Source organism: Coregonus clupeaformis, chromosome 1 (assembly GCF_020615455.1).
Source record: "Coregonus clupeaformis isolate EN_2021a chromosome 1, ASM2061545v1, whole genome shotgun sequence".
In the NCBI taxonomy this organism is placed as follows: domain Eukaryota; kingdom Metazoa; phylum Chordata; class Actinopteri; order Salmoniformes; family Salmonidae; genus Coregonus; species Coregonus clupeaformis.
The window spans coordinates 12,467,043-12,487,027 of record NC_059192.1 but is presented as its reverse complement, the minus strand read 5'-3'; the positions used below and the strand labels follow the sequence as shown (position 1 = coordinate 12,487,027).

The following is a 19,985-nucleotide window of genomic DNA, read 5'->3' as shown; positions in this document are numbered from 1 at the left end:
TGCTGAGCGGACAACATCATACTTTCAAAATCTTAGCTAGCAGTCATCAGCATGAATCAAGTCAACAATCTACTGGCAAATCCTTTTTAATCCTTGTCATCTGAAGATAAATAATGAAGAGAAACTATAGATAAAACGTATCAGTGCTCATCGGCTGTTATGATGTCATTTCATAGTGTTGTGTGGACCAGGTTAAAGTTAGTAGATAAGCGATTCTGGGCGCCGCACACTCTGGAGGCCAAGGATTCCATTATATCAAGGGAGATTAGTGGTGGTTTATCTTAGAATGATTGATTGACATGATATACTGACTTGGGGTAAAAGGTAATAACATCAAAGAAGGGAGTGCCAAATGATGGATAACAGATGTTGTTGAGGAAATGTGGAACAGAGGGTATATAAACTGAGAGGTTTTCTTTGTCTAGTGAGTTCAAATGGCAAGAGGCAAAGCACTGAGCGGACCATGATACCTATTAAATATTTGAATGAACTCTCCATCTAAGTGTTAAATATCTTCTTGCATCATGAATTACTTGATACCCTAGAAACTCATCATAACATCGGCCATTGGACATAAACATTACACAACATGTTGGAAATCGCAAATTCAACAATGAGCGTTTCAGATAGAATCAGTGGTTAACTGAAAGCATTTTTTTTTTTTTTTTAAATAATTATTTCTTTTATTTTAACTTTTTTTTATATTTTTTTTTTTGGGGGGGGGAATGGATCAGCTTAATATTGCAGATAGATTGTATCTTCTATCAATGTAATTGTCTGCATCACTTCCAATCCCCCATGTTTATTTTTAATTTTTTATATATATATTCCCCTTTATTACTTTTCAACCCCACCATCCTTTCCCTACTTGGAGTAAATTAGTGAACAACAACGCCCAGGCCTCTACTTCCGGTCTATACTTACTATCTACACCTTATGGACAGAGTTAATTTTACAATTAATACTATATATATATATATATATATATATATATATATATATATAAATATATATATATATATTTATTTATTTATTTATTTATTTATTTGCTCCTGAACTTCTTCTACTCTCAACCTCTCTGATCATTTTCATGATGTCCATCCGGTTTGCTTCTAAATGCCATATCTTTCTAACTGTGCTCTTTCCCAAAAGCTCCCAACATACAACCTATATACTTATTATGGACACAGTATGCTTACATTATTAGCTATCTTTGTTATTATTTGTTGTTATTTGTTATTAGTCCCATCCTTCAACTCTATTCAATACCTCCCATCTATCTCTTAACACCATCCATATAGGATTTCTATTTGCCATATATATTTCAACCGTACTGTGATGTTTTACAAAAGTTCTGAACCTTTCTATTCTCATTGCTTCTACAGATTGTGAATTAAAAATAAACATTTTTGCTAAAAGTATTATTATATTATTGATTGATTGACTATGACTTTTCAGATCACCCAGTAATGCTATCTGCAAGGTTAGTTCCAGGTAAATATTGCAATCCTTTAGCCATTCCTGGACCTGTGTCCAAAAACAAGCTACAAATGGACAGAACCAAAACAAATGATCTAATGATTCTATCTCTTCACAGCAAAATCTGCAGAGCTGGGAAGATTGTATCCCCCATATAAATAACATTCTATTGGTAGCAAGAATTTTATATAATAATTTAAATTGAAAGATTCAAATTTTTGAATCCAGTGTCGTTTTGCGTGCCAGTTCATAAACACTATGCCATGGGATCGGTACGTCAAAGATCTCTTCCCAACTATTTTGCAATCTATATGGGACGGCTGTCAATCCTTTGGTCCTTAAGTGAAACTGATATACTTTTTTATTTATCACAGTTTTCCTTAACCAATTATGTTCTTTAATGCAAGGCCGACAGACAAGTTCCTTACTTTCTCCCCCTTCAACTTTCCTCTTCCACTTTTGCGGTAAGGCTGCAATTATTTGGTTGTAATTTTGGGTAGAGCAGACATTTCCATATGTTTTTGTTAGCTGCATGTGCGACATAACTCCACCAGTCCTACCGATGATATCATTTACGAAGATTATACCTTTTTAAAACATTCTGTCAAAAAATAAAGGTTTTTTGTCAATTAGTATATTTGAATTTAACCACAATATTTGTTACATTATTTGTTCTGTCGTTTCTGGAGGATTAAATTGAAATTGCAACCAACTTTCTATGGCTTGTTTTAGAAATAGTGACATTTGGGAGATTATTTCCTTTTCAAATAACTGAAAGTGAGCGGTTGTAATCTGAATAAAGGGAAAAAGGCCTTTCTTGAACAGTGGGTGAGACAATCTTACTAATTTGCTTGAGAACCAGTTCGGATTTAAGTATAACTTTTGGATGACTGAAGATTTTAGTGATAGGTCTAATGCTTTAATATTTAATAATTTCTGTCCTCCGAATTCATATTCATTATATAAATATGCTCTTTTAATTTTGTCTGGCTTGCCGTTCCAAATAAAATTGAATATTTTTTTCTCATATAATTTAAAAAACTGTTTGCTAGGCATAGGCAAGACCATAAGCAAATAGGTAAACTGGGATAATACTAAAGAGTTAATCAGGGTGATTTTTCCACAAATTGACAGGTATTTTCCTTTCCATGGTAGTAAGATCTTATCTATTTTTGCTAACTTTCTATTAAAATTTATTGAAGTGAGATCATTTATTTCCTTTGGGATATGTATTCCGAGTATATCCACATCACCATCAGACCATTTTATTGGTAAACTACATGGTCATGTAAAAATTGTATTTTTTAGTGATCCAATACGTAATATAGTACATTTGTCATAATTTGGTTTTAATCCAGAGAGGTTAGAAAATGTATCTAGATCCTCTATGATGCTGTGGAGGGATTCTAGTTGTGGATCTAAAAGAAAACATGAATCACCTGCGTACAATGACACCTTTGTTTTTAAGCCCTGTATTTCTAATCCTCTGATATTATTATTGGATCTGATTTTAATAGCTAACATCTCGATGGCCAGGGAGATACAGTGGCTTGCGAAAGTATTCACCCCCCTTGGAAATTTTCCTATTGTGTTGCCTTACAACCTGGAAATAAAATTGATTTTTTGGGGGTTTGTATCATTTGATTTACACAACATGCCTACCACTTTGAAGATGCAAAATATTTTTTGGGGTGAAACAAACAAGAAATAAGAAAAGAAAACAGAAAACTTGAGCGTGCATAACTATTCACCCCCCAAAGTCAATACTTTCTAGAGCCACCTTTTGCAGCAATTACAGCTGCAAGTCTCTTGGGGTATGTCTCTATAATCTTGGCACATCTAGCCACTGGGATTTTTGCCCATTCTTCAAGGCAAATCTACTCCAGCTCCTTCAAGTTGGATGGGTTCCGCTGGTGTACAGCAATCTTTAAGTCATACCACAGATTCTCAATTGAATGGAGGTCTGGGCTTTGACTAGGCCATTCCAAGACATTTCAATGTTTCCCCTTAAACCACTCAAGTGTTGCTTTAGCAGTATGCTTAGGGTCATTGTCCTGTTGGAACGTGAACCTCCGTCCCAGTCTCAAATCTCTGGAAGACTGAAACAGGTTTCCCTCAAGAATTTTGCTGTATTTAGCGCCATCCATCATTCTTTCAATTTCCCAGTCCCTGCCGATGAAAACCATCCCCACAGCATGATGCTGCCACCACCATGCTTCACTGTGGGGATGGTGATCTCGGGGTGATGAGAGGTGTTGGGTTTGCGCCAGACATAGCGTTTTCCTTGATGGCCAAAAAGGTCAATTTTTGTCTAATCTGACCAGAGTACCTTCTTCCATATGATTGGGGAGTCTCCCACATGCCTTTTGGTGAACACCAAATGTGTTGGCTTATTTTCTTCTTTGAGCAATGGCTTTTTTCTGGCCACTCTTCCGTAAAGCCCAGCTCTGTGGAGTGTACGGCTTAAAGAGGTCCCATGGACAGTTACTCCAATTTCCGCTGTGAAGCTTTGCAGCTCCTTCAGGGTTACTTAGATTTAAGTCATTTAGCAGACGCTCTTATCCAGAGCGACTTACAGTTAGTGAGTGCATACTTTTTTCATACTGGCCCCCCGTGGGAAACGAACCCACAACCCTGGCGTTGCAAGCGCCATGCTCTACCAACTGAGCTACAGGAGTTATCTTTGGTCTCTTTGTTGCCTCTCTGATTAATGCCCTCCTTGCCTGGTCTGTGAGTTTTGGTGGGCGGACCTCTCTTGGCAGGTTTGTTGTGGTGCCATATTCTTTCCATTTTTTAATAATGGATTTGATGGTGCTCCGTGGGATGTTCAAAATGTCAGATATTTTTTTATAACCCAACCCTGATCTGTACTTCTCCACAACCTTGTCCCTGACCTGTTTGGAGAGCTCCTTGGTCTTCATGGTGCCGCTTGCTTGGTGGTGCCCCTTGCTTATTGGTGTTGCAGACTCTGGGGCCTTTCAGAACAGGTGTATATATACTGGGATCATGTGACAGATCATGTGACACTTAGATTGCACACAGGTGGACTTTATTTAACTAATTATGTGACTTCTGATAGTAATTGGTTGCACCAGATCTTATTTAGGGGCTTCATAGCAAAGGGGGTGAATACATACAGTGGGGAAAAAAAGTATTTAGTCAGCCACCAATTGTGCAAGTTCTCCCACTTAAAAAGATGAGAGAGGCCTGTAATTTTCATCATAGGTACACGTCAACTATGACAGACAAATTGAGGAAAAGAAATCCAGAAAATCACATTGTAGGATTTTTAATGAATTTATTAGCAAATTATGGTGGAAAATAAGTATTTGGTCAATAACAAAAGTTTCTCAATACTTTGTTATATACCATTTGTTGGCAATGACACAGGTCAAACGTTTTCTGTAAGACTTCACGAGGTTTTCACACACTGTTGCTGGTATTTTGGCCCATTCCTCCATGCAGATCTCCTCTAGAGCAGTGATGTTTTGGGGCTGTCGCTGGGCAACACGGACTTTCAACTCCCTCCAGAGATTTTCTATGGGGTTGAGATCTGGAGACTGGCTAGGCCACTCCAGGACCTTGAAATGCTTCTTACGAAGCCACTCCTTCGTTGCCCGGGCGGTGTGTTTGGGATCATTGTCATGCTGAAAGACCCAGCCACGTTTCATCTACAATGCCCTTGCTGATGGAAGGAGGTTTTCACTCAAAATCTCACGATATATGGCCCCATTCCTTCTTTCCTTTACACGGATCAGTCGTCCTGGTGCCTTTGCAGAAAAACAGCCCCAAAGCATGATGTTTCCACCCCCATGCTTCACAGTAGGTATGGTGTTCTTTGGATGCAACTCAGCATTCCATTCTTTGTCCTCCAAACACGACGAGTTGAGTTTTTACCAAAAAGTTATATTTTGGTTTCATCTGACCATATGACATTCTCCCAATCCTCTTCTGGATCATCCAAATGCACTCTAGCAAACTTCAGACGGGCCTGGACATGTACTGGCTTAAGCAGGGGGACACGTCTGTCACTGCAGGATTTGAGTCCCTGGCGGCGTAGTGTGTTACTGATGGTAGGCTTTGTTACTTTGGTCCCAGCTCTCTGCAGGTCATTCACTAGGTCCCCCCGTGTGGTTCTGGGATTTTTGCTCACCGTTCTTGTGATCATTTTGACCCCACGGGGTGAGATCTTGCGTGGAGCCCCAGATCAAGGGAGATTATCAGTGGTCTTGTATGTCTTCCATTTCCTAATAATTGCTCCCACAGTTGATTTCTTCAAACCAAGCTGCTTACCTATTGCAGATTCAGTCTTCCCAGCCTGGTGCAGGTCTACAATTTTGTTTCTGGTGTCCTTTGACAGCTCTTTGGTCTTGGCCATAGTGGAGTTTGGAGTGTGACTGTTTGAGGTTGTGGACAGGCTTTTATACTGATAACAAGTTCAAACAGGTGCCATTAGTACAGGTAACGATTGGAGGATAGAGGAGCCTCTTAAAGAAGAAGTTACAGGTCTGTGAGAGCCAGAAATCTTGCTTGTTTGTAGGTGACCAAATACTTATTTTCCACCATAATTTGCAAATAAATTCGTACAATGTGATTTTCTGGATTTTTTTTCCTCAATTTGTCTGTCATAGTTGACGTGTACCTATGATGACAATTACAGGCCTCTATCATCTTTTTAAGTGGGAGAACTTGCACAATTGGTGGCTGACTAAATACCTTTTTCCCCACTGTATGCACGCACCTCTTTTCCATAATTTTTTTTTTTTAATTTTTTGAAACAAGTTCTTTTTTTCATTTCACTTCACCAATTTGGACTATTTTGTGTATGTCCATTACATGAAATCCAAATAAAAATCCATTTAAATTACAGGTTGTAATGCAACAAAATAGGAAAAAACGCCAAGGGGGATGAATACTTTTGCAAGGCACTGTATGTATACTGTAGCTAAGAAAGTAATACTAAGTATATGTTGTGTAGGAAGCTGTTAGTAGCCCATGTGCCTCACCCTAATAATTTGGTCTATTTCCCCCTAATTCACCTGCTGTTCTGACTTGGTGGTGTACATGTAGCCTATAACCCGTTTTAGAGAAATGTAATCATTGAATATTGTAAGAGCTTTCATTGTCTGATTATATGCCCCCTTTATTTATCCTACTGTTCTGACTTGGTGTACAGGGAGAACACTGTAAGAACGGCCCATGTTCTGAATTCTGTCCCTGTACATTTCAAAAGTGCTGAACAAATAGTTATAATGACTAAGTCCGTCCTAGCTCGCTCGTTAATGTCTTAATCGAAATTACGGATTGCCTCTTATCCGCTTGTCGTCCCCATATGCCATAGTTCGTACATCTCAATTGTCAGTAGAAAACACATTTGTTTAAGCAAGTCAGCCATATTAGCTATGTTCTTTTAAAAGGCAGTAAATGAGGCTGAATGAACTGTTTCGCTGCCAGACAAGGCTCCGCTGATAGCCAGGTGTAGCAGTGGTAAGGTGTTGGGACTGCTGTTGGGACTTACAGTTAGTGGGCACAGTTTGTCACCATTATAGTGCAATTAATGTTTAGTGTTGTGTAATGGCTTTGATGGCATGCATCCCCAACATTTATTTGTTTGTTTGCCCCACCAAGATGTACATGCTAAAATCGCCACTGCATACACACACACACACATGCAGACACACGCCACCCGTACGCCGCAGCATCCCTGTGCTCTCTGGCCCATCGCCTAGGGGTCGCTATGTCAGCACAGCACAGCAACGGGGGGAGGGAGGCCACTGCTGCTCCGCTACTGCCCAGTCTGTTACGCAACCTGTTAATAAATACAGTGACACACACACACACACACACTCACTCACACACTCACTCACTCACTCACTCACTCACTCACTCACTCACTCACTCACTCACTCACTCACTCACTCACTCACTCACTCACTCACTCACTCACTCACTCACTCACTCACTCTCACACACACACACTGATAAACATAGACTGATGTCAGCAGCTTATAATTACAGTATGGTCTACAGTACAGTACAATACTCCATACTATAAGTTGCATGACTATTCAGGTTACATTATGGCGAAATGGTATTTCCTGTGGAGTTAAAGAGCGACTGCCTTTAAAAAGCAACAAATCCCTTTGAAAACAGCCAATGTGGCATTGATGTGTCAGAAACAGTTATTCGAGTGCCAAAATGGACAACAACGTGTAAATAGGATACATTTGGTCATAAAGTCAGTCTCGTCTAAAACAGAGTTTGGAACATCTGTGCGTCACAATGGGTAAATGAAGGTTGGGTTTTGATTTGACGATGTCTATTTGCCCACGAACATAGGGTAAACGGCTGTGGTGATTGCTCTCTATCCAATAGCATAGACAGTGAGACAGAACTGCCCAGCAGCTCCGACTTTGTTTCCGTAAGACAACAGGCGCGACGCCTTTTTCACTTGAGAAATACTGCACCAAACACAAGTTAGATGCAAAACCGTCAAAATGTATTACACATTTCTTGAGTTATCTTAGATTCATTCTGGGGATTTTGAGGAAGTGAAATAAGCTTCAGTGTTTTAATGGGCAGTGGTGTAAAGTACTTAAGTAAAAATACTTGAAAGTACTACTAAAGTAGTTTTTTTGGGTATCTGTACTTTACTTTATTACTTGTATTTTTGACAACTTTTACTTTTACTTCACTACATTCCTAATTAAAATTATGTACTTTTTACTCCAGACATTTATACTTTAACTTTCACTTTTGATACTTAAGTATATTTAAAACCAAATACTTTTAGACTTTTAAGTAGGATTTTACTGGGTGACTTTCACTTTTACATTATTCATTTTCTATTAAGGTATCTTTACTTTTACTCAAGTATGACAATTTAGTACTTTTTCCACCACTGCTTATGGGGGACAAACATCATTAACCAAACGTGGAATCGGTCAGGAAACACACCTCCAAGACTGAAATCTCGTTTTTCTATTGAGCAAGAGAAAAACACACGAGCCAATAGCCGTGTTCAGTGGCAGTTGAAATATCTCCTATACTGTAGGCCTATTTGTTGTGTGAGTGGAACTGTATTAGAGATGTAGTTAACTATGTGGGGATTGTGTTGTGTGGTTTGTCTCTTGTAGGCAGAGTGAGAGCAGAGAAGAGAAGAGCCAGGAGACGTTCTGAGGAATATAATATACAGAGAATATCTGGTATTAGGCTGAACAGAAGGAAAGAACTGTGGAAGGACTGAAGACACCTGCCAGTCAAGACTTACCTGAAAGAGACCACAGCTCTCCGTCCCTCTTTCTACCTCTTCTCTTTGTTTTTCATTCTCTCTATCCCACTCTCTCTCTCTAATGGGAGTAACTTAGAACACGTTGTTCCATCTCATGCCCCGGCTCCTCCATACGTTTCCGTGGCGATGGGAGCGCCCAGCAGGAAGTGATGTCGTGGAAGAGGAATTACTTTGCGTCGGGCGGTGGTGGCGTAAGTCCTGGTGGAGGGCTACAGGGCCTGATCACGACCCCTCGGACTATGGCCTCGTTTGCCCCGAGTAAAGGCCTCAGCAATGAACCTGGACAGAACAGCTGCTTCCTAAACAGTGCTCTGCAGGTACACACACACACACACACACACACAGACACACACACACACACACACAGACACACAGAGGCTATGCTGGACTGTCATTCTCAGTGATCTCTTACTCTCTGAGTCCCTGGGGAGCAATGATGGGGTGATGAGATAGTGAGAGGGAGAGAGAGAAAGATACAGAGAGAGAAAGAAAGAAAGAAAGAAAGAAAGACAGTGAGAGAGGGAGAGAAGGAGGAGGTATGATAGAGAGAGGGAGAGAGGGAGAGAGGGAGAGATTAGTTTCCCTTTTGTACTTTAACTATTTGCACATGGTTACAACACTGTATATAGACATAATATGACATTTGAAATGTCTTTATTATTTTGGAACTTTTGTGAGTGTAATGTGTACTGTTAATCTTTTTTTTGGGGGGGCAATGCAAATAGTCTGTATAGCCATTTAATTAGCTGTTCAGGAGTCTTACGGCCTGGGGGTAGAAGCTGTTAAGAAGCCTTTTGGACCTAGACTTGGCGCTCCGGTACCGCTTTCAGTTTTCCCCTCCCCACTTAGATCACTGTCTTAGCTAAATTCTTGCTTGAGAAATTACTCCTTTCTAATAAACTATTTTTGTTTATTTTTGACCATTTTAATTTAAAACAATCACAGTAAGGTATTTAATTGTTACCCGGAAATTATTTGATATTTAGATCAAAACGTCTGCATTGGACCTTTAAAAATGTAAATATGTAAAATATATAAAAAATGTAAATATATAAAATGTATGTTTTCTCTTTAGGTTCTGTGGCATCTGGATATCTTCCGTAGAAGTTTCCGTCAGCTGACCACCCACAAGTGTATGGAAGACTCCTGCATCTTCTGTGCCCTCAAGGTAGGTGTCCAAGGGCCCTTAATTCTTAGGTAGCACTTATTTAGCTGTTATGAGTGTGTGTGTTCTATAATGCATTCTAATGATGTTGTGTGTGTTCAATAATGCATTCTAATGATGCTGTGTGTGTTCAATAATGCATTCTAATGATGCTGTGTGTGTTCTATAATGCATTCTAATGATGCTGTGTGTGTTCTATAATGCATTCTAATGATGCTGTGTGTGTTCTATAATGCATTCTAATGATGCTGTGTGTGTTCTATAATGCATTCTAATGATGCTGTGTGTGTTCTATAATGCATTCTAATGATGCTGTGTGTGTTCTATAATGCATTCTAATGATGCTGTGTGTGTTCTATAATGCATTCTAATGATGCTGTGTGTGTTCTATAATGCATTCTAATTATGCTGTGTGTGTTCTATAATGCATTCTAATGATGCAGTGTGTGTTCTATAATGCATTCTAATGATGCTGTGTGTGTTCTATAATGAATTCTAACGATGCTGTGTGTGTTCTATAATGCATTCTAATGATGCTGTGTGTATGGGTGTGTGTCTGTCTGAGTACATTGTGTAGTGTAACAGTGTTGGTGTGTACAGAGATGTCTGCATTGTATAATGTAGTGTTGTCGGTGTGTCCGGCGGCTTGTGGGTGTGTAGTGGTGAATCTGTGTGTGTTTTACAAGCTGTTCTGTCTCCTGAGCCGCTCTGTAATTAATTGGCTGACTGAAAGAGCTGAGCCAGCAGAACCCACGCTGGGGTGCCGCACACGCATGCACACACACACACACACACGCACACACGCGCACACACGCACACACACGCACATACACACACACACAAATACACACACACACACACACACACACACACACACATACAGTCGTAGTCAAAAGTTTTGAGAATGACACAAGTATTGGTCTTCACAAAGTTTGCTGCTTCAGTGTTTTTAGATATTTTTGTCAGATGTTACTATGGTATACTGAAGTATAATTACAAGCATTCCATAAGTGTCAAAGGCTTTTATTGACAATTACATAAAATGTATGCAAAGAGTCAATATTTGCAGTGTTGACCCTTCTTTTTCAAGACCTTTGCAATCCGCCCTGGCAAGCTGACAATTAACTTCTAGGCCACATCCTGACTGATGGCAGCCCATTCTTGCATAATCAATGCTTGGAGTTTGTCAGAAATTGTGGCTTTTGTTTGTCCACCTGCCTCTTGAGGATTGACCACAAGTTCTCAATGGGATTAAGGTCTGGGGAGTTTCCTGGCCATGGACCCAACATTTCGATGTTTTGTTCCCCAAGCCACTTACTTATCACTTTTGCCTTATGGCAAGGTGCTCCATCATGCTGGAAAAGGCATTGTTCGTCACCAAACTGTTCTTGGATGGTTGGGAGAAGTTGCTCTTGGAGGATGTGTTGATACCATTATTTATTCATGGCTGTGTTCTTAGGCAAAATTGTGAGTGAGCCCACTCCCTTGGCTGAGAAGCAACCCCACACATGAATGGTCTCAGGATGCTTTACTGTTGGCATGACACGGGACTGATGGTAGCGCTCACCTTGTCTTCTCCGGACAAGGTGTTTTCCGGATGCCCCAAACAATCGGAAAGGGGATTCGTCAGAGAAAATGACTTTACCCCAGTCCTCAGCAGTCCAATCCCTGTACCTTTTGCAGAATATCAGTCTGTCCCTGATGTTTTTCCTAGAGAGAAGTGGCTTCCTCGCTGCCCTTCTTGACACCAGGCCATCCTCCAAAAGTATTTGCCTCACTGTGCGTGCAGATGCACTCACACCTGCCTGCTGCCATTCCTGAGCAAGCTCTGCACTGGTGGTGCCCCGATCCCACAGCTGAATCAACTTTAGGAGACGGTCCTGGCGCTTGCTGGACTTTCTTGGGCGCCCTGAAGCATTCTTCACAACAATTGATCCTCTCTCTTTGAAGTTCTTGATGATCCGATAAATGGTTGATTTAGGTGCAATCTTACTAGCAGCAATATCCTTGCCTGTGAAGCCCTTTTTGTGCAAAGCAATGATGACGGCACGTTTTTCCTTGCAGGTAACCATGGTTAACAGAGGAAGAACAATGATTTCAAGCACCACCCTCCTTTTAAAGCTTCCAGTCTGTTATTCTAACTCAATCAGCATGACAGAGTGATCTCCAGCCTTGTCCTCATCAAAACTCTCACCTGTGTTAACGAGAGAATCACTGACATGATGTCAGCTGGTCCTTTTGTGGCAGGGCTGAAATGCAGTGGAAAAGTTTTTTGGGGATTAAGTTAATTTTCTTGGCAAAGAGGGATTTTGCAATTAATTGCAATTAATCTGATCACTCTTCATAACATTCTGGAGTATAATCAAATTGCCATCATAAAAACTGAAGCAGCAGACTTTGTGAAAATTTATATTTGTGTCATTCTCAAAACGTTTGACCACGACTGTACACTCATTTACAAATCACACCATATTCCCCATAGGGTTAGAGCTGCGATGTATCTGAGACGTTGTCTCAAATGACAAGAACCTTGTCTCAAACCGACAATAACTTTTGAACATCAGATTGGCAGTTACTTTCCCAAATTCCAGCTTCAACTTCGACTAATCTGCCCTGGGCTCTCTCTGTAATACAGCCCCAATTTTCGGGCTACCCAAGAGGAAACGTCAGCTTTACAGAGGGGGGGGGGTCAAGGCGAAGGGAAAACTGGCCACCTCTTCACTCCTTTCTTCTAGCCAATAATAAGATGGATGACCTCTCGAAACGGCTATTTTTTTTGCTTTTCTGAAACATGGCTCTCGGACAAGATACCCCCCATTGCTATCCAACTCGATGGATTCTCCATTCACTGGGCGGACAGTACAGTGGAGTCTGGAAAATCGAGGGGGGGAGGGGTTTGCCTCTACATCAACACCAACTGGTGTGCTAACTCGACCACTGTTCACCCATATTGGAATATTTTATGGTCAAATGCTGACCCTTCGACCTACCGAGGGAGTTTTCAGCTGTTAGCGTGACTGTTGTATACATTCCACCTCAGGACAAGAAAAATAACAAGCTGGCACTTAACAAACTGTACAAGGCTATAAACAAGCAAGAAAACCTACACTCAGAGGCTGCTTTTCTGGTTTCTGGCAATTTTAATTCTGCGCCACTAAGACACGTGATGCCCAACTTCCATCAACACGTCTCCAACACCACTAGGGGCGATAAAGTCCTAGACCACTGTTATTCTACCCACAAGCAAGCATAAAAGGAACTCCCTCGTCCGCCATTCGGCAAATAAGATCATGACTCCGTACTCCTGCTTCCTGTTTACAAGCAGAAACTCAAATAGGACGTACCCGTGACTCGCGCCATTGAGAAATGGTCACCAGAATCTTAGATTATGCTACAGGACTGCTTTGCCAGCGCTGATTTGGAATATGTTTTGAGACTCTGCCGATAACGTTGATGAGCTAACCACCTCCGTCACTGGCTTCATTATAAAATGTATCGGCGACGTTGTCCCCACGGGGAGGGTTCGCTGCTTCCCCAATCAAAAGCCCTGGACTAAACTAAAGGACAGGGCTACCGCACACAGAGCTATCGTAGACAACCCTGAGGCTACGACCGAGGACAGGAATAAATACAAGAATAAATACAAGAAGTCCTGCTATGACCTCCGCAGAGTCATCAAATTAGCAAAAGGACAATATATGAATAAGGTGGAATCATATTACACAGGCTCCGACGCCCGCCGCATGTGGCAGGGGCTACAGTCCATTACAGATTACAAAGGAAGACCCAGCCGTGATCTGCCCAACGATGCCTCTCTACCAGACGAACTCAATGCATTTGGTGCACGCTTTGACAACAACAACAACAACATCATGCCGGGTGTTAGGGCCGTCACCGACCCAGAGGAATGGGTGATCTCGCTCTCCGAGGCTGACCTGAGAAAGGTCAACACCCGCAAGTGTGTATTCCAGGACGCGTTCTCAGAGAATGCGCAGAACAGCTGGCAGGCATATTCACAGTAATTTTCAACCTCTCCTTGTCCCAGTATGTAATCCCCACGTTTTAAGATGACCACAATCATTACTGTCCCCAAGAACTCTAAGGCTTTGCCACCATGACTACCGCCCTGTAGTCACTTCTGTAATCTTGAAGTGCTTTGAGAGGCTGGTTATGGCACACATTAACGCCACCATCCCAGACACCCTAGACCCACTCCAATTTGCATACCGCCCCAACAGATCCATAGATGACGCAATCTCAATTGCTCTCCACACTGCCCTCACCCACCTTGATAAGAGGAATACCTACGTGAGAATGCTGTTCATTGACTATCTATCCATCTAGGACCTCTATATGAGGCAGAGTGGTAGGAAGGCCCGGAAAATCGTTAAAGACTCCAACCACCCAAGCCATATACTATTTTCTCTGCTTCCGCACGGCAAGCGGTACCGGTTAAGTCTGGCACCAACAGGCTCATAAACATCGGAATTCGCTAATTCAACAATGAGAGGTTTGGAAGGAATCAGTGGCTAACTGCGAGTATCGCAAAGCAATCACTATTTTGCTTCCCCTGCCTGGTATTCGGTGGGGAGGGTGTGTGGTCCAAGTCTGGGATTAAGGATTTAAAACATCTGTCTGAAAGGGTCTATTTTCCAAGCTTAAAAGGATAAACATTCACAAGCAACACCATGGGCCAGAAAAGGTTGAAAACATTGGCCATGCTCTCAATCCAGCATGAATTCTTCCGCGTTCCAAACAACTGGGAACTCAGAACTTGGAACTGGGAAATCTCCGACTTCCGACTTCAGTGCGTTCAAGACAACTGGGAACTCTGAAAAAAACGAGCTCCGACTGGGAGAATACGTTTTGAACTGTCATCCAACTCGGAATTCCAAGTCGGGAACTCGGGCCTCTTTCTAGAACTCCGACTTTCCGACCTGAAAATCACTGACGTCATGATTCTACCTCGTTTTTTTCCAATTGTCTAGAAAGCACCATAAAACCAGAGAATGCCAAACTTTGATGACTAAGTTTCATGACAAAGTTTGCCCACAAGAAGGACCACCACGCCACCTTCCTGTTCAAGTGAGCACAGCACAACAACGGTCCAAAAATATATATTGTATACTGCTGCTTAAATAATGCAATATGATACTGTATGTATACCGTAGCTAAGAATGTAATACTATGTGTATGTTGTGTAGTAAGCTGTTAATAGCCCATGTGTCTCACCCTAAGAATTTGGTCCATCTCCCCCTCAGAACATAGCCTACTGTTCTGACTTAGTGGTGCACATGTAGCCTATTGCCTATTTTAGAGAAATGTCATCATCGAATATTGTAAAAGCTTTCATTGTCTGCTTATACAGTTGAAGTCGGAAGTTTACATACAGTGGGGAAAAAAAAGTATTTAGTCAGCCACCAATTGTGCAAGTTCTCCCATTTAAAAAGATGAGAGAGTCCTGTAATTTTCATCATAGGTACACGTCAACTATGACAGACAAAATGAGGAAACAAAATCCAGAAAATCACATTGTAGGATTTTTAATGAATTTATTTGCAAATTATGGTGGAAAATAAGTATTTGGTCAATAACAAAAGTTTCTCAATACTTTGTTATATACCCTTTGTTGGCAATGACACAGGTCAAACGTTTTCTGTAAGTCTTCACAAGGTTTTCACACACTGTTGCTGGTATTTTGGCCCATTCCTCCATGCAGATCTCCTCTAGAGCAGTGATGTTTTGGAGCTGTCGCTGGGCAACACAGACTTTTTCAACTCCCTCCAAAGATTTTCTATGGGGTTGAGATCTGGAGACTGGCTAGGCCACTCCAGGACCTTGAAATGCTTCTTATGAAGCCACTCCTTCGTTGCCCGGGCGGTGTGTTTGGGATCATTGTCATGCTGAAAGACCCAGCCACGTTTCATCTTCAATGCCCTTGCTGATGGAAGGAGGTTTTCACTCAAAATCTCACGATACATGGCCCCATTCATTCTTTCCTTTACACGGATCAGTCGTCCTGGTCCCTTTGCAGAAAAAACAGCCCCAAAGCATGATGTTTCCACCCCCATGCTTCACAGTAGGTATGGTGTTCTTTGGATGCAACTCAGCATTCTTTGTCCTCCAAACACGACGAGTTGAGTTTTTACCAAAAAGTTATATTTTGGTTTCATCTGACCATATGACATTCTCCCAATCCTCTTCTGGATCATCCAAATGCACTCTAGCAAACTTCAGACGGGCCTGGACATGTACTGGCTTAAGCAGGGGGACACGTCTGGCACTGCAGGATTTGAGTCCCTGGCGGCGTAGTGTGTTACTGATGGTAGGCTTTGTTACTTTGGTCCCAGCTCTCTGCAGGTCATTCACTAGGTCCCCCGTGTGGTTCTGGGATTTTTGCTCACCGTTCTTGTGATCATTTTGACCCCACAGGGTGAGATCTTGCATGGAGCCCCAGATCGAGGGAGATTATCAGTGGTCTTGTATGTCTTCTATTTCCTAATAATTGCTCCCACAGTTGATTTCTTCAAACCAAGCTGCTTACCTATTGCAGATTCAGTCTTCCCAGCCTGGTGCAGGTCTACAATTTTGTTTCTGGTGTCCTTTGACAGCTCTTTGGTCTTGGCCATGGTGGAGTTTGGAGTGTGACTGTTTGAGGTTGTGGACAGGTGTCTTTTATACTGATAACAAGTTCAAACAGGTGCCATTAATACAGGTAACGAGTGGAGGACATAGGAGCCTCTTAAAGAAGAAGTTACAGGTCTGTGAGAGCCAGAAATCTTGCTTGTTTGTAGGTGACCAAATACTTATTTTCCACCATAATTTGCAAATAAATTCATTACAAATCCTACAATGTGATTTTCTGGATTTTTTTTTCTCAATTTGTCTGTCATAGTTGACGTGTACCTATGATGAAAATTACAGGCCTCTCTCATCTTTTTAAGTGGGAGAACTTTTTTCCCCCACTGTACACTTAGGTTGGAGTTATTAAAACTCGTTTTTCAACCACTCCACAAATTTCTTGTTAACAAACTATAGTTTTGGCAAGTCGGTTAGGACATCTACTTTGTGCATGACACAAGTACATTTTCCAAAAATTGTTTACAGACAGATTATTTCACTTATAATTCACTGTATCACAATTCCAGTGGGTCAGAAGTTTACATACACTAAGTTGACTGTGCCTTTGAACAGCTTGGAAAATTCCAGAAAATGATGTCATGGCTTTAGAAGCTTCTGATAAGCTAATTGACATCATTTGAGTCAATTGGAGGTGTACCTGTGGATGTATTTCAAGGCCTACGTTCAAACTCAGTGCCTCTTTGCTTGACATCATGGGAAAATCAAAAGAAATCAGCCAAGACCTCAGAAAAAAATTGTAGACCTCCACAAGTCCGGTTCATCCTTAGGAGCAATTTCCAAACGCCTGAAGGTACCACGTTCATCTGTACAAACAATAGTACACAAGTATAAACACTTTGGGACCACGCAGCCGTCATACCACTCAGGAAGGAGACGTGTTCTGTCTCCTAGAGATGAACGTACTTTGGTGCGAAAAGTGCAAATCAATCCCAGAACAGCAAAGGACCTTGAGAAGATGCTGGAGGAAACAGGTACAAAAGCATCTATATCCACAGTAAAACGAGTGCTATATCGACATAACCTGAAAGGCCGCTCAGCAAGGAAGAAGCCAATGCTCCAAAACCGCCATAAAAAAGCCAGACTACGGTTTGCAACTGCACATGGGCACAAAGATCATACTTTTTGGAGAAATGTCCTCTGGTCTGATGAAACAAAAATAGAACTGTTTGGCCATAATGACCATTGTTATGTTTGGAGGAAAAAGGGGAAGGCTTGCAAGCCGAAGATCACCATCCCAACCGTGAAACACGGGGGTGGCAGCATCATGCTGTGGGTGTGCTTTCCTGCAGGATGGACTGGTGCACTTCACAAAATAGATGGCATCATGAAGAAGGAAAATTATGTGGATATATTGAAGCAACATCTCAAGACATCAGTCAGGAAGTTAAAGCTTGGTCGCAAATGGGTCTTCCAAATGGACAATGACCCCAAGCATCCTTCCAAAGTTTGGCAAAATGGCTTAAGGACAACAAAGTCAAGGTATTGGAGTGGCCATCACACAGCCCTGACCTCAATCCTATAGAACATTTGTGAGCAGAACTGAAAAAGCGTGTGCGAGCAAGGAGGCCTACAAACCTGACTCAGTTACACCTGCTCTGTCAGGAGGAATGGGCCAAAATTCACCCAACTTATTGTGGGAAGCTTGTGGAAGGCTACCCGAAACGTTTGACCCAAGTTAAACAATTTAAAGGCAATGCTACCAAATACTAATTGAGTGTATGTAAACTTCTGACCCACTGGGAATGTGATGAAATAAATAAAAGCTGAAATAAATCATTCTCTCTACTATTATTCTGACATTTCACATTCATAAAATAAAGTGGTGATCCTAACTGACCTAAGACAGGGAATTTTTACTAGGATTAAATGTCAGGAATTGTGAAAAACTGAGTTTAAATGTATTTGGCTAAGGTGTATGTGAACTTCCGACTTCAACTGTATTTGGCTAAGGTGTATGTAAACTTCCAACTTCAACTGTATGCGGCTTGTATGTGTGGAGGCCTGGAGATGTTAAACTGTTCATGTTAATTAACGGTCAATTACCGTGAGACCTCCCGTGTTTTGCATGACAATAACCAGCTGACAAAATGTACCGCCACACTCTAACTCGGGACACAATTTTCACTTTGGCCCTCCTTCTGCACCGGTAGGAGAGAGAGAGTGGGAGGGTGAGGAGAGAGAGAGAGAGAGGGAGAGGGAGATGGAGAGAGATAGAGGGGGAGTGACAGGGGGAGGGAGAGATGAATGAATGTGGTAGTGGTGTCGATTGCGCCTGTCCTCTCTTAATGATGCTTAGGAATTTTCCCCTCAGATCAATCACACACACACCTCCCTCCTCTCCCTTTCTATATATCTCCTCTCCCTTCCTCTCTCCTTCCCCCCTCTCCCTCCCTCTCTGTAGGGTATATTCCCCCTCTATTCTCCTTGGCGCATTGCTGCAGTCAGCAGCGCAACCGTGACACACACATGCACACTCACGCACACACACACACACACACACACACACCTCTCTAGCCTTAAAAGGGTATCCCAGTTTGGCTGTAGTGAAACAATGAGCAAAGAGGTAATAGTACTGTTGTAATGTTAATAGTAGTACTGTTGTAATGTTAATAGTAGTACTGTTGTAATGTTAATAGTAGTACTGTTGTAATGTTAATAGTAGTACTGTTGTAATGATAATAGTAGTACTGTTGTAATGGTAATAGTAGTACTGTTGTAATGTTAATAGTAGTACTGTTGTAATGTTAATAGTAGTACTGTTGTAATGTTAATAGTAGTACTGTTGTAATGATAATAGTAGTACTGTTGTAATGTTAATAGTAGTACTGTTGTAATGTTAATAGTAGTACTGTTGTAATGTTAATAGTAGTACTGTTGTAATGTTAATAGTAGTACTGTTGTAATGTTAATAGTAGTACTGTTGTAATGTTAATAGTAGTACTGTTGTAATGTTAATAGTAGTACTGTTGTAATGTTAATAGTAGTACTGTTGTAATGATAATAGTAGTACTGTTGTAATGATAATAGTAGTACTGTTGTAATGTTAATAGTAGTACTGTTGTAATGATAATAGTAGTACTGTTGTAATGTTAATAGTAGTACTGTTGTAATGGTAATAGTAGTACTGTTGTAATGTTAATAGTAGTACTGTTGTAATGGTAATAGTAGTGCTGTTGTAATGTTAATAGTAGTACTGTTGTAATGTTAATAGTAGTACTGTTGTAATGTTAATAGTAGTACTGTTGTAATGTTAATAGTAGTACTGTTGTAATGATAATAGTAGTACTGTTGTAATGATAATAGTAGTACTGTTGTAATGTTAATAGTAGTACTGTTGTAATGTTAATAGTAGTACTGTTGTAATGTTAATAGTAGTACTGTTGTAATGATAATAGTAGTACTGTTGTA

At 41.1% G+C, this 19,985-nt stretch overlaps 1 protein-coding gene across 1 annotated transcript in view; it reads left to right on the top strand.

Annotated features, from left to right (window-relative positions):
* The window catches only part of LOC121581424 (inactive ubiquitin carboxyl-terminal hydrolase 54), a 71,420-nt gene that overhangs the window by 20,205 nt on the left and 31,230 nt on the right, over positions 1-19,985 (top strand). Inside the window, exons 2-3 of the mRNA XM_045223715.1 lie at positions 8,616-9,087; positions 9,846-9,938. Of these exons, the coding sequence (XP_045079650.1) occupies positions 8,920-9,087; positions 9,846-9,938 (261 nt within the window). The 5' untranslated portion in view covers positions 8,616-8,919. The remainder of the gene's footprint in view (positions 1-8,615; positions 9,088-9,845; positions 9,939-19,985) is intronic.